Source organism: Suncus etruscus, chromosome 1 (genome assembly GCF_024139225.1).
Source record: "Suncus etruscus isolate mSunEtr1 chromosome 1, mSunEtr1.pri.cur, whole genome shotgun sequence".
Taxonomy (NCBI): domain Eukaryota; kingdom Metazoa; phylum Chordata; class Mammalia; order Eulipotyphla; family Soricidae; genus Suncus; species Suncus etruscus.
The window spans coordinates 92,864,945-92,880,900 of record NC_064848.1 but is presented as its reverse complement, the minus strand read 5'-3'; the positions used below and the strand labels follow the sequence as shown (position 1 = coordinate 92,880,900).

The following is a 15,956-nucleotide window of genomic DNA, read 5'->3' as shown; positions in this document are numbered from 1 at the left end:
GCATAGAGCCAGGAGTAACCTCTGAGCGCCTACGCGTGTGACCCAAAAAAACAATAAATAAATAAATAAATAAATAAATAAATAAATAAATAAATAAATAAATAAATAATAAACTATGCAGAAATACTGTATAGCATGACAACTATAGTCAATAATACTGTATTGCATATTTAAAAACTGAAAAATTCTACATGGTTATTAATGTTAACTTCTATATCATGAAACAGTATATTGTGTTCTAAGCTTTATATACAGTTATATATCAATAATACATGGTTTAAAAGTCCACAAAATATTTTCATTCCTTTAGAAGATGTCTCTTGACCATGGCTTATCTTACAAACTTCCATACAATGCAAAAAAGAAATTTATTTGCATAATGAGGTTAGACTTTAGAAAGTAAATGTTAAAGAGAAAAAGTGGTAGACAATTTTAAAAAGTTCTTATTTACTGTAGTGGCATCCTCATATTTCTAAATATTCAAAAATAACAATGAATAAGTTTATTTCTATGTTAACATTTAAAAAATGTCATCAGAGAGCAATAGCATTTTAGCTTCTCTTTAGATCTGCCCTGGAAATAGAATGTAGAATATCTGCACCTGCCAGGCAAGGATGAAAAGAACAGTTATTAATTTTTTTCTAAATCATGGCTTAGAATCTTGTAACTCCAAGTGCAAAGGCAGTAACTACTATAGCCTTCATATGAAGACTATTGTATACTGCACATTTTACAGTTATTCATTTGATCATTGATTAAAAAAACCTATTCCTAAATATGTAGATGTAAATATACTAAAATTTTTTAGTCAAACTTGAAAATAATTGGCATTATAGTCTGCTTCTAATTTTAACTGATTTATAAACATATTCTGTCATGGAAATTATTTTATTTTCCATCTTGTTTAAATAAATAAGTAGTTTTACTTAAATATATGTCATTATAAATATAAAACTTAATATTTCATACCCTTCATTTTAAAAGCAATGTCATTTTCGTGCTTCCAATTCCCCAAATAATTCTTTGAGATGCATGGGACCCCTGAGAAAAGCTTGACTTACTAATCATTAAGTAAGCTTGACTTATTCAACTTTAGTCACCTATAAAGCAAATAGGAAGCTTTGAGTGCAAATTAATCTTTTTAAAAGTTTAGTTTTTGAATAGATCTACTGGTGTTTCATTAAATAAATATCTAAAAATCAGTATAAAATATAAAGATGTATAAAGGTAATAATAAATATGAGATAAGGATATGTTAATCCTTGAATAAATAGAGTTTTTAAAAAGTCTGAAACTGTACATGATAATTTCAAAGATTTATAGACAGTCATTTGAATTCTCTTTGGGCTCAAACTTGGTATTCAAAATTGATGGTTAAGATGCAAATATTTTTCCCAAAGAACTGTTTATATTGGTTAAATTGCTTCTTACATATAAAGCAGTTTGGAAAAGGGAAAAGACAAATACTTTCTCAGACATCTCATGATATTTTTAGCCTATACTTTGCAAAAATATGGCTTACAATTTATTGCTGAAATGTAGGAACCTGGTGCTTCTCAGTCCACAATCTTAAATTTCACAAGTATGTAATTTACTGGCACAATAATCACTTCCAGAACATTGTCCTGTTATTAAAAGTTATATCATTTTTATTCATGCAGAGAAATTTTCATAGGAAAAAATGGACCCCAAAATTCTCAACTGAAACTATACTATAGAAATTAATTGATTTTATCTTAAATAGATAAACCAAAATTTCTTTTAATATTTGTCTAAAGCATAAATCAGAAATAATCATTTCTTTATAATATTTTAATTTTAATGAGAATTAACTTACAAATCAATAGATGATAAACTTATGCTTACTTCAGATACTATTTCTATCTTAACATTTCCCCTATAAATATAGCAAAGGTGTATAGTAATATTATAAGATTAAATTTCTAGAGAATATTAATTTCTTTATGTATCTTAAAGATTACATTTCTAAATTAAAAACATTTTATAGCTCAATTAAAATTTAAGCAGTTTGAAGAAGTAACAAGTTGATCTAATAAGTTTTAAATCTAAACCTTTGAAACTTTATATTCACCTTCCTTCACTAACTTCCTTGTCTAAAATAGAATATACACTAGACACAAAAATACTTTTTTGAATTAAGGTTTATATTATCATGAATTTTCTATAGTATACATGGAGCTTTAGATTATGAAAGAGTTTAAAATAAATTATGCAAAAATATATCTAAAAACTTGAATTTCCTGCTGGATAGCTGGTATATTCTGAATAATTCAAACTATGACATGGGAGTTAGCTATGTTTTGAATATGTTTAAAGACAAAATTGATACTTCAAGAAAACATTACCAAGGTAAAACGGGTATAGATTGAAACATGTTTTCATCTCATCTTGAACTCTGGATTATAAAATACAATTACACCATGTAATGAAACTCAAAGTACACTAATAAAATGTTAAAATAATATTTCTTCCTCACATAGTACCTTCTATGAAAGAGAAAACTAACTCTTAAGTGAATATTTTGATGAATCAATCCCAGAAAACAGATTCATCTATAGCAGTGATGTCCTGCTGCTGGAACTCACAAAGCTTTTATTGCTTAATGTACCACAGAGAGGCTATTCTAATATTAGCATCCAACTCCATGACAAATTAATTGATTTGTTGGTATAGATGGTTGTTGAGACATATTGGAAGATTTTGAGAGATGAATATTAGACAGAATGACATGTCTTTAACATTGATGTCTTTAATATCGAAAACTCTAGTCAACTAGATTATTGAGTTTTTATTATAGCAGTCTGTGACATTTTTATCTTTGTGTACTTTCATTCTTATTCTCTATGTTAAAATATATTTAACCCTATAAAAAACTGAAACTTGGTTAATGAATTTAGGTTTTTTAAGTAATCTCTGATTACTTCTTCCAATTCTAACCACCAATTCCTAATTTTTTAAAAGGCTATATGTTACTTCTTGTGTTTGTCTTCGGCATTTATTTTTTAAACATATTTTAATGTTAAGAAGCAATACTATATAGTTGATTCCAACTGATATAGGTAAATCATGTATTGATCTCCAACACAATGGAAATTTTCTCAATTATGCTGTCACCATATTTAAATCAGGAAAGTCTGCCGCAACCTTCAGACATTTGGATTTCTTTTAAATAAAACAATCACTATCTTTTCCTAGATCTCCTTAGCAAAGAAATTTTCTATATAGGAAAAAAATACAGCAAGCTGAAATTAATCTGGAGCACTGAGGTATCTCCTATGTTCATTTATATTTTGTGTATTCTTTACTAACTAGCATGACAGTAAATTGAAAACATATACAAAACCTGTATGCCACAATTACTATTCAAGCTTGAGACTGAACTTCCTAAATTGTTTTGATTAGTCAGCTAATAGAAATTTATATAGTTTTGTACAAATTTAAAGATATGAGACTAAAGTCATAACTATTCCTGCACATTTTTCTAGTCAGAACCATTTAAATCATCATCTTACACAAATACATATTGAAACTCAACTTTAAGCATTTTATTTTATGTACATTTCATTTTGTCCAGAAATAAAATATCTAAGTACAGACAGACTGTAATGTTGTATATGTATAGCTTTCAACAATACTTGAGCTGAATAAATGCTATGTACATTAAATTTTCTTTTTTAATGGATTTCACAGCTACAGTGATAAATGGATTCCTCATATCCATTGTTTTTATAACCAATAACAAGCAGAGAGACAAGTACAAGTTAATATTAATAAGCAGCTCAAATAACACTTGGTTAAACTATGTACAAAACAAACCATTCATACAAATGAAGACTAGGATATTGAATTTGTTACAATATGTGTAGTAAAGATAAGACAGACACATAACTTACATGGTGCCTGTCAGTTAATTCCCTTCTTATATAATGATCAGAATTCATTTCTAAGTGGCCTTTGCTTGTCTCAACTTTGCAAAAGTCCAATAATTAGTGATAGAAGTTATAATCCAATGTCTTCTCACAAGTAAATTTCAAATATTTGCTCACCTTTACAGAAAACATATTACCTCTATAGAAAAAAAAACAGCCATCTTGTATCACCTTGAATGTGCCTACTATATCCTGGGGGGGGGGGATCACTACACTTTGTTGTGTTCATAAAATAAAGAATACTGAGCTCTAAGGACACATTTTTTTTTCCATTTTAACAAGCATATACTCCTACAGTAGTATTTACCAGTACAGCTATTCTAAGCGATAAGAATGCATGAGTGAAGATTATTGATTACCATGTATTCAAGATTTCAAAAGATATTTCTTAACAGCAAGTGTTAAAAACCATTTGCCAACTAGTTAAGCCTTTTGCCTGATGATAGTTTATCCTGAACGATTATGAGTCAGACATGTAAGCCCTCTCAATAGGAATCATGATGGGTGCAAGCTGAAATGTGAGTATGTGTGTGTATATATCTACGATGAGAGTGTGTCTTCAAGTGTGACTTTAAAATCTGTGGTGATTTGCAACTATATTGAGAGATGAAGCTGACTAGGCAGAAATTACAACAGATTGTTTTCCACTAGCGTATTTGCAGCTGGTTGACAAGAGCAGTAGTGTAGACACATTCCAGGCAACAGGTGTGACCTTCTTCTTGAGGTAACAGCCCTGTCAAATAAACTTTAATTCTCCAGGCTTCAGTTTCATTCCCAGTTCATTATCACCCCGAAGGAAAGTAAGGTGTGTCACTGTGGTAGTTGTAGTCAGGACACACTTTCTGTACTAGTTTATAATCTGTACTATAAAAGGAAATGTAAATACAGATCACCTTAAAGGGCTTGGAACAGAGCCAGGACACATGACTTTGTGTCTGCTCCTGGTAACAGGTTTTTGAAGGGTCATAGTTGCAGAGTGTGTTCTTAGTAGCCTTGTCAACTTTTTCATATTCAATGCGACAGTTAAAGGACTTGGAATCTTTGGCATCAATCACCGTTTGTTGTGCCAAGTCGAATTCCACTATCTTAGTCGGGGGCACCAGACTGACAGATACATTCCCTTGACCAGTGGAATTATGCCTGAAGTAAACACTAAAAGTTCCATTGCCATGATCCACAATTTTCCCTGTTATCAACAGGTTAAGCTTCACTGTTTTGATGTTGGAATGAAAATCACCCCATCCAAACATTTTCTTAAACTTGCCCGTCTTGACAATGGGCCTTCTCTTGGCCCTGGGCCGAGGTTCTTGAAGGTCTGTGGAGTTTCTCAGCCAGTCCCAGAGGTCTTGCTCAGAATAAGGTTCTGGGGTGTCATAGCGTAGGTCTAAATCTGTATCATTTTCTTTGCCGCGAAAAGTCTGTGACAGGAGTCGGCTGATAGACAAGTCTTTACTGCTTTCTGTCCATATGTGCTTTAGTGTGGATTTGCTGCTTCCTGATTTTAGAAGTTCTGATTTTCCACCATTTGTTAAGTTGGTACATGAGACCTGAAAATGGAACAGAAAATATGGTGTTTATATTTTTATATCTGAGAATACCAATCATATAAACTCAAGTCATTTCAGAGACACTTATTAAATAAGGACACTTAAATTATTGGCAGCACCTCTAATATGGATTAAGTTTTAGGAAACTGCCAGATTAATTTTTATATAATGATCAGGAACAGTAAATATAGGTAGATTCAAGACTCTAAACATGAGATAAAGCTATTTAAAATATTAAAATGTTATTGGTTAATAAAATGGTTCCTGACATAAATAAAGCAAAATGAATCTATAACCAAATTTAACTATTTATAGTAATAAAGCACACTTCTGAAATAATAATTTTATTTTACAATCAATTTTAGCAGTTTATACTACAATTATATATAAAAAGTTAACTTTTGCCCAGGGACTCATTTAGCTTAAGTCACCAAAATAATCTGCTTATTTTTTCTTAAAGCAATGAAAATATTAAATAACATGTGCTTGTTTTTCTTAATCTCTAAATGAACTTGAAATGTAGTCTAGGAAAGAAATGAAAACATCAAATACACAATGTTTGTTAAATTATTTTTAATCTAAAAAAGTACAATAAAATAACACATATGTTCAGTAACAGATAAGTAAGTTCAGGATTAAGATGAGTCATATTCAGAAACTATCTTGATACCCAAAGCAGCAGTATTAATTGATAAATGTAGTGTTGGCATTTTGGATTTGGAGTTGATTTTTGTCTATTTGTTTAGGGTTTTGTATTTGTTTAGATAAAACTATTTAATAAAATACCCAACTCTTTAATTATATAGTTATTGTCCTAATTTCATTCTCTATATTTATCCTTGAATATGCAAGAAATAAATGCAGACTTTATTCCCTGACTCCTATATTGCTAGATTTCAGTTCTCTGAATGAAAAGAATAAACATAAACATTGGCTTATTACTTATATCTCAACATCTACAGTTGATCAAAGAAAGGAACCATACTGAGATGCATACACAGTGCACTCACGCATGAACTGGTAATAAAGTTGTACCAAAAAATGAATCAAAGAGGGATTTACACACGCAATGTAATTTACCAGTGCCACATATGAAGAAAAGAAAAAGATGTGAAAATGGGGTTATAGGTTTCAAGAAGGAAGAATCAATATATTAAACAAGAAACGAAGACTCTAAAAGGCAGGTAAACCTCTGGTATTTAGGGAGACTAGAAATTTAGTACTAAATTATGCTATCCATCTTGTAGTGTGACTGAGTGTAAGCTTTGGAGCCCAACTAATATGAACTCCATTCCAGATCATGATCTTTTAAAACTGTAGGACGTAGGCATGTTATTCAACTTATTTATACATCTACTGTTTTCTGCTTGAGAATAAGAACCAAATTTCTCACAAACTGTGGTGACAATGAAGTAGGAGACTCTTAAAGTACTAATAATAACAATAACTTAATAGAGTAATAAAAATAACAGGGACAATAAGAACCATGGTGAACATCAATATTAGAATTATTAACTATTATTGCCCTCAAATCCCACTAGTTTTAATATTTTATATTATAAATAAATCATAATAGAATCGTTTTGTTTTAATTGCTTTATTTAAGCACCATGGTTAAAAATTATTTATTGTTGGGTTTAAGTTATACAATGTACACAATCCTTCCCCAGTGCCCCATACCACCACCAGCACCTATGTCTCCCTCTCCACACCTGCCTTGTTCTAAAGCAAACAAATCTCTCTCTCTCTCTCTCTCTCTCTCTCTCTCTCTCTCTCTCTCTCTCTCTCTCTCTCTCTCTCTCTCTCTCTCTCTCATCATACCGGCAGCACTCAGTGGTTACTCCTGGTTCTATGCTCTGAAATAGCTCCTGGCAGGCTCGGGGGACCATATGGGATGCTGGATTCTAGCCACCATCCTTCTGCATGCAAAACAAATGCCCTACCTCCATGATATCTCTCTGGCCCTTCTCCTTCCTTTTGTGACACTGTGGTTTGCACTATTGTTAATAGAGGGGTGATTTGCCTGTTAGTTTCACCACTTTCAGCACCAAGTTCTTGTCCAGAACAATTAATACTATCACTGTAGCTACAGTCAAGAAGGGTCTACTAGGACAATGATACATGGATCTCATAATAGAGGTTATTTATTTTTTGTTCTTTTTGGGGGGAGTACACCTGGTGATGCTCAGTGGTTACTCCTGGATCTGGGCTGAGAAACTGCTCCTGGCAGGCTGAGGTGACCATATGGGATGCTGGTGATAGAACCCAGGTCCATCCTGGGTTGCCATGTGCAAGGCAAACACCCTACCACTGTGCTATTGCTCCAATTCCTCATAATAAAATTTAAAGGCAAAAATTATCTTATAATAAAATCTTCCTTCTGCATAATTTAAAGAAAAACATTTTATAAAAATGCTTATATATGTGGAGCCTGAGCAATAGCACAGCAGTAGGGCTTGCATCTGGCTGACCCAGGACAGATGTGGGTTCGATCACTGGCATCCCATATGGTCCCCCAAGCCAGGAGAAATTTCTAAGCTCAGAGCCAGGGATAAACCGGGTATCACCGGGTGTGGCACAAAAACAAACAAAAAAAAAACACATATTTGTGAATGTCGCATTGATAAACCAAAATATAAGTGAGGACATGATGTAACCAATAAAATATCAGTTAACCCCAAATCTATATTTTTAAAAATTAAAAACATACTCTACTGATAAGCAGAAAATATTTGTTCTTTATCATTTATAATGAGGGAAATAACACTAAGCAATAAGAAACCACTTCATACTTCATACTCCTGGAAATGGAACATAGCACAAACACTGGAAACAACTAATGCTGGTGGTGATTTGGGGAAATAAGAATATTCATGTAGTCTAGATTTACTTCTATAGGAAACAGTGTGGAGATTTCTCCAAAGAATAAATAATGATTTTCCAAAAGGCTTAGATATTTTATATTTTGTTATCTACCCTATGAATCCAAAAAACCTTTAAAAAAAGATATCTGTGCTCTTATGCTCTTATCAGCACTATTCACAATAGCCAAACTTTGTAAACAGTTCTCATGCTAAGAACTAAATGGAAAAAGAAACTGATCGATAGATACATATGTTATAGATATAGGGTTATTCCTGTTACAAAACAAAATATAAAATTCAGTAGTTCACTGATATGTAGGTAGAACTAGAAGATATTATTTCAATCAGAGTCAGAGAAAGGACAAATAAAAATGATATTTTTCATATATAAAATATAAAGTAACATAGTAAAGGATAAATAGATAACCAATGGCCATAGAGAATTAAATTTTCTGATGGAGTTTGGAGGAGAGGGAGGAAACACAAAGGTCAGGGCAGAGAGATGCTGAAACTCTAGTTTGTTGGTATAATATTGGAATATCAAATGTATGAAACAGTAACAGTAGGGTACTACTACTGCAATAGCAATAGCACAAAGGGGGAGGGCATTTGCCTTGCATGTGGCTGACCTGGATTCAATCCCTGGTATCCCATATTTGTCTGGAGCCTAAAGGAATGATTTCTGAGTGCAGAGCCAGGAGTAACGTCAGAGTGCCACTGAGTGTAGTCCAAAAACAAAATACAAAAACAAAACAGCACTAACAGTATTGTAAATCCTGGTGCATGATCAAAAAAAGAAACTAAGAAAAAAAAAAAGCCGACCAGTTAATAAAGGGTGAATAGCAGTTTCATTAACAACTTTCAAGTTATCAAATGCAATCAATATATTTTCCTGTAATGCTGCAAACTAAAGATTTCATATTTCTGGAAGTCAAATAATCTTTCTGGAATATCAGTTTAGGAGCAGAAACAAGGCACATTTTAATTATAATTGTCATCAACAATATCTTAGAAATTTGAGTTTCTCTTCCCTTTCTTTTCAGTTAGATAAGGTGCAGAGCAGAGCAATGTGGAAGAGAGCATCAATCATGAAAATCAACAAAGCAACTTTAGGAAATTATTCACACTGTTCCATATAAAAACTCTTATTTATAAATTAAATAACTATAATTGTAGAATATAACTCTGCTTGTATTAAATAAAATAGTAGGAATATAAAGATGAATTAGACATATTCCTTGCCTTCAAGAACTTTTAAATTTAATGTAAGACTCAAGCAAATAATAGTCATGTGAGAAATATTGTGAACAACATTGTAGAAGTCATAATTAAACCTAAAGAGGTAGAAAACATATAAGACAATAGATTACCCTAACATATGGGAAATGAAATAGGTTTAATAGCTCAACAGACAGGAAATTGCTAGAGGATATCTTATTAAGTATAAGGAATATATTGCACAAGAGTTCTAAGAAACAACACATCAAATGTGAGAATGGAAAATAGTTCTTTATTGCTGAATCATAGAGAATATTCATAGGGAGTAAAAACAGAAGTTGAAAACATTCAAAGATAGTAGTTTAGGATATAATTGTAAAGGCTCATCTAAGGTATCAAAACTTAATCTTACAGGTAATGGAAAAATCATACCTTGTTCTCTTCTGTTTTGTTTGTTTTGTTTTGTTTTCTGGGCTACACCCAGTAGCATTCAGAAGGCTCAGGGTACCATATAGGATGCCAGGTTTCAAACCCAGGTCTACTGCTTGCAAGGTAAATACCCTATCTTCTGTGCTATTGTTTTGGCCCCTGTTCTGGTTTTTTACTTTTGTTGTTGTTTTGTTTTGTGGCCTCTCATGATGGCTCTCAAAAGTTCTACTGGCTCTGTGCTCAGAAATCATTCCTGACAGTCTTGGGGGACCATCTGGGATACAGGAAATTGATTCCGCATCTATCCCTGGTCCTCTGCATTCAAGGCAAATGCCCTACAGCTGTGCTATCACTCCACCACCAATGTTTATTTTCTTTGTTTTTTAAAATAACTCATATATGAATTACCGATTGGACATTGAAGGGTAGAGAGACTATCAAGAAAGAAACACTGATTGACATATTGATTGCATCTTGATTTGTGAACAAGATGAAAAATATAGAGAAATTAAAATTTATGAGATATTTTATGTGGTTAATATTAACACAAATTGATGATGATTTGTGTAATGAGGAACACAAAATATTAGTAATTAGTGTGTTTGTTTATATCTGTCAGGAATACAGTACTTGTGTTATAAGTAAAATAGGTTTATAAGTAAAATATTAAATATCAAATATTAAATAATTAAATATTAAATATTTTGGGAAGTATATGAGAGTCATTCTGGTGACTGAAGATCGAAAAAAATATAAGTTGTCAGGATGATTTTATAGTAAACAACTTTCTGCATTTATAGGATGATAATGAAGAAATGTCTGTATACAATATATAGGAAATGTCAATGTTGGGGCCAGAGCAATAGTGCAGCAGTAAGGTGTTTGTCTTGCATGTGGTGATCCAAGGACGGACCTTGGTTCAATCAGTGGTGTCCCATATAGTCCCCCCAAGCCAGGAGCAATTTCTGAGCACATAACCAGGAGTAACCGCTGAGCATCACCTGGTGTGGCACAAAAAAAAGAAAAGAAAAGAAAAGAAAAGAAAAGAAAAGAAAAGAAAAGAAAAGAAAAGAAAAGAAAAGAAAAGAAGGGAGGGAGGGAGGGAGGGAGGAAGGAAGGAAGGAAGGAAGGAAGGAAGGAAGGAAGGAAGGAAGGAAGGAAGGAAGGAAGGAAGGAAGGAAGGAAGGAAGGAAGGAAGGAAGGAAGGAAGGAAGGAAGGAAGGAAGGAGGGAGGGAGGGAGGGAGGGAGGGAGGGAGGGAGGGAGGGAGGGAGGAAGGAAGGAAGGAAGGAAGGAAGGAAGGAAGGAAGGAAGGAAGGAAGGAAGGAAGGAAGGAAGGAAGGAAGAAAGAAAGAAAGAAAGAAAGAAAGAAAGAAAGAAAGAAAGAAAGAAAGAAAGAAAGAAAGAAAGAAAGAAAGAAAGAAAGAAAGAAAGAAAGAAAGAAAGAAAGAAAGAAAGAAAGAAAGAAAGAAAGAAAGAAAGAAAGAAAGAAAGAAAGAAAGAAAGAAAGAAAGAAAGAAAGAAAGAAAGAAAGAAAGAAAGAAGAAAGAAAGAAAGAAAGAAAGAAAAGAAAGAAAGAAAGAAAAAGAAAGAAAGAAAGAAAGAAAGAAAGAAAGAAAGAAAGAAGAAAGAAAAAGAAGAAGAAAATAAATAAATGTCAAGGTTTTAAGGATAAGCAGAAATCCTATATAAAATATGAAATGAAAATAGAAACTATAATTAATACATTAATGGATACATGTGCAGAATGTTAATATAGGTGATACTAAAATTAAAGCAACAATTTAATAACATTTTAAAATCAGTCAAACTGAGTGTTTTGAAATTTGTCTTTTGAAATTTGTCACTAATACAGATTAAAGTTGCTTTCAATAGGGGTGTAGTGTTAATGTAACTTAGCTTAATGTATGTATTGCCAGGTGCAATCAAGAATCATTTACTTTCTCATTTAATCACATTACTTTATTTTATCACGTTTTTTATAAACATTGACACAAAACTGAAATAGATGTTAGGCTTACAGTATAAACAAGATCACTAAAAAGAATTTATATGGAAAACCCCTTTCACCACTGATTTTACAAAAAACAAGTGTGTCTCTTTTAAAATTACGTAAAGATACAGTGATGTCAATATGTGTGATAATAAAAATTGTGAATTACTGTCATAAAGATGAGAGAGCAAAGGAAAAACTAAGTACTTGTAATTAACATTACTACTAAAAAGTTACAAATACTTTCTTTAAATTATATTTATTTTCTGTAACAAAACAATGAATAAACACAAATCTACTTTCTAATTGGCTGTAGTTTTCTATGCCAAAAGACCATTTCTGAGACACATTGATTCAATAATGTCATTTCCACAATTTATTTGAGTTATTCATTGTTTAAAGACACTATGATAGATATATAACTTGACTGGTTATATGCATTTTATATTCTGTGTTACTTTTGAGAAGATTAAAAATAGGAACAAAGAGAAGGGCAGTTTCATTAAACTATAAATAAAGAAACTTAGTTCAGATAAGAAAGAAATACAATCTGAGTTTGGAGATGGGGAGAAAAATACTAACATTGTCTTTTGGTTTAAATATAAATACAAATACAGTCTATGAAAATATGAATGGTCTTTAAAAATAGTCTTTGGTGGAAATATATATACAGAAAGAATTGATACATTTCGATCTTGCTTCCTAACACATTTTCACATATTCTCTTTGATATCTTTTTATAATTTAAGTCATAATATTAATATTATATTTTTAAATATTGCTGAAAGACAACACTTTTGAAAATTAAACTCCTAAACCTGCATATGTTTGTATCACTCTTTTTTCTTCTTGGTGGCATCTGGCAGCATTCAAGAGTTAATGCTAGCTCAGATCTGAGCTCAAACTCACTTTAGGCAGGCTCAGGGGACCATTTGGGATGCTAGGAATCGAACCTGGATTGTCCATGTGCAAGAGAAATGCCTACCCTCTCCCACACTATGGATCACTCTTTTTATAAAAGAACTGTAGGATATCTTCTTATTTATAACAAGTTGCACATTTTACTGTTGATCTATATTGCTCAATATAAACAATTTTCTTATTTTTTTGAAAATCATGTACTTAATTCAACTATATGAACACATAAATTAAATTAAAAAATTAAACAAACTGATTATTAAGCAAATATCTCTCATTGGTAAAAAAAAAATCCTAATCAATAAAATGCCTTTACTCTATGATTACCACTTCATTTAAACAGTTTAATAATACTCTGTGTTGGAAACATATTGCGTGATATTAACAGCTATTGATTAAGGGCACTATATATTCCAACTTTACAAATAATATTTTACATGTTACTATAATGATGCAAACTATACACATAAGGTTAATAATTTTATCTTAAGCTCACAGATGGACATGTAAAATCTTAAAAGATCTTTTCCAAAATTACAGCTGAGAAGTGAAAAAACTACTTTTTACTCCACAGGGCATGCACTTTTTTTAAAAAAATATTTACTAATGCAATTCTTAATTAAATATGCTCATCAAATGGGGCCAGAGCGGTGGCAATAGAGGTAAGGCATCTATTTGCCTTGCAAGCGCTAGTCTAGGACAGACTGTGGTTCAATCCTTCATTGTCCCATATGGTCCCCCAAGCCAGGAGCGATTTTTGAGCGCATAGCCAGGAGTAACCCCTGAGCGTCAATGGGTGTGGCCCAAAAACAAAACAAAAAAATTTTTTTTTAAATTTTAAATATACTCACCAAAATAAATGGGATTTATGAACTAAAGGTTAAAAACCTGTCGACCCTTATTCTTTCCTAATCTCACTTCTCTCTGCAGAATAAAAACCTACCAAGTTTTTGGTATATATTGTTTCTGAGAAGGTTGATGATGCTAAATTTTGAGGTACTTAGGAACTTTTGGCATAGAAAGAATAAATATTTTGGAATTATATCTTGACCAGGAAAAGATGTAGCAAATATACATCTAATCTAGAATTTTATTTCATAGCTCAGGAAAAAAATGTTAAGGAAACCTAATAGCCACTTTGATTTCAGAGAAAAAATTAGGAAATTTTTAAAATTACTGTTTTCTATATCTCCAGAGGAAATTTAAGATCTATTGTTTGACTTGTAAATTATCATTGGTGGCCAAATTCTGTACCATAAATGTCTCCTACTCTGTTATGGCCAGCTTTAGCAGCAGATACATTGCTACACAGGGTTTCAGGAACATTTCATTTTGGTCAAGCACCATCCCTTTTAACTATGCCATGTAGTGCAGGGGTGTGTTGTGTGGGGTTTTAGATATGCCTAGCTGTGCTTAGAACCTTATATTCAAGTAATCATTCCTAGAATTTTTACAAATTTGTTTATAAGACCACTATGAAAGACCCAAACTATAGCAAGTTATACACAGAATGGACCAAATACATTAGCAGTCCAGGGAGTTAAGGGTGGAGGTAAGGGATGCATGCTGGGAACTATAGTGGAAGGAGGTCAACAGTGGTGGTGGGAATGGCCCTTATTCTCTGTCACTATGTGCCTGAAATACAACTGTGAAAGACTTGTAATTCACATTGATCTCAAAAAAAATTTTAAAAAACTAAAAAATGTAAATCAAATTTTAAGCAGAAAACAATCAACATTTCTTGGGGGCATTTTCTTTACAGTGTTTAAATGAATATTAGTATCAATGAATACTTGCTCTCAAATAGGAAGTTTAGTATTTATCAATTATTTCTTGGAAATGTTATTTACTTGGAAAATGTAATAGTATTTTTATAAAGTGAACAAAGCAAGTTATTTAATGAGTGCTTTGAATAGTCTCAAAATTGAACTGTAAAACTGTTTATTAGCAGTAAATTTAAAATGTATCAGAAATATGAGTCTCGGAGGCATTTTTGGTTGTATTCTCTAGTTGGCAGAGAGTAAATAAACACACTATTAATGTGACATTTTCATTTCTGACTGTGTCAATAAAAACATAACTATTGAGAGTTAAATCTCAAGCTTAAAATTATTTGATTACCTAGGTAACTTAGCATCATAGAGCTAAAGAAACACATGTAAAGTTCCCGAATGGTAAGAACCATTTAAATCATAGTGAAGCTAAGCTAGCCTGGTTTCAATCAACCCTTATGTATTCTAAAGTTTTGTTTTACCAATACAAATTTCTTTACGTATCCTCAAATTGAAATAAAATCTGAAAATCAGAGTCCACTTCAAAATTATGAACTTGTTTATATCTTATTTATTTTTTCTTTTCCAAATAGGTTTTTATTTGGTTTTTATTGTACATCAATTTATCTGTATATAAGTTTGAGAGAAATACATTTGTCTTGAAAATACTAAATTTCTGATTCTTTCATGTAGTATATTACAACAATAATATCTAGTGTCTCTCGATAGTACTTTATAATTTTCTTATATCTTAATAAACAAACTTTGTTTTGGGTACTTTCTTATATTCTGTATTTTTATTTCATTTTTAAAGTGTACATAGAGTAAACTCATTTTGGTCAATGACCTTCCTAAGTTTATTTTTCTAAGTTTATTTTCCTAAGTTTATTATTCTAATAGCCTGTTTATTATTTCATTAGAATTTCTACAGGTGTGGTCATATTCTCTGCAAATTAGGACAATTTCACGTTTTTTTTTTTTTTCACAATTTAGGTGCCTTTCTTCCGGCACAACCATATGAGGTAGAACAATGTAATTTTTATCCCAAGAATCTGCAAAGAAGGCAGGAGCCCCTATTAAAAGATAAAAAAGAAATAAAAGTGGGAAAAAAAAGGGATTGGCAGATTTTTGCATTGGTTCAGCAACAGTTGTGTAAAACAGAAAGAAAAAATGTTTGGCCTTAAAAAAGGAAGACCCTACCCATGAAGCATCCATAAGACCAACTACTGGCTCCAGGTGTACTAAATTGTCTAACCCTAAAGTCTT

The 15,956-nt window shown here is 31.8% G+C and overlaps 1 protein-coding gene across 1 annotated transcript in view; it reads right to left on the bottom strand.

Moving 5' to 3' along the window:
* Nucleotides 1-3,544: 3,544 nt before the first annotated feature.
* Nucleotides 3,545-15,956, bottom strand: part of NXPH1 (neurexophilin 1) — a 367,698-nt gene continuing 355,286 nt past the window's right edge. Inside the window, exon 3 of the mRNA XM_049769117.1 lies at nt 3,545-5,497. Coding sequence (XP_049625074.1) covers nt 4,736-5,497 — 762 coding nt within the window. The 3' untranslated portion in view covers nt 3,545-4,735. The remainder of the gene's footprint in view (nt 5,498-15,956) is intronic.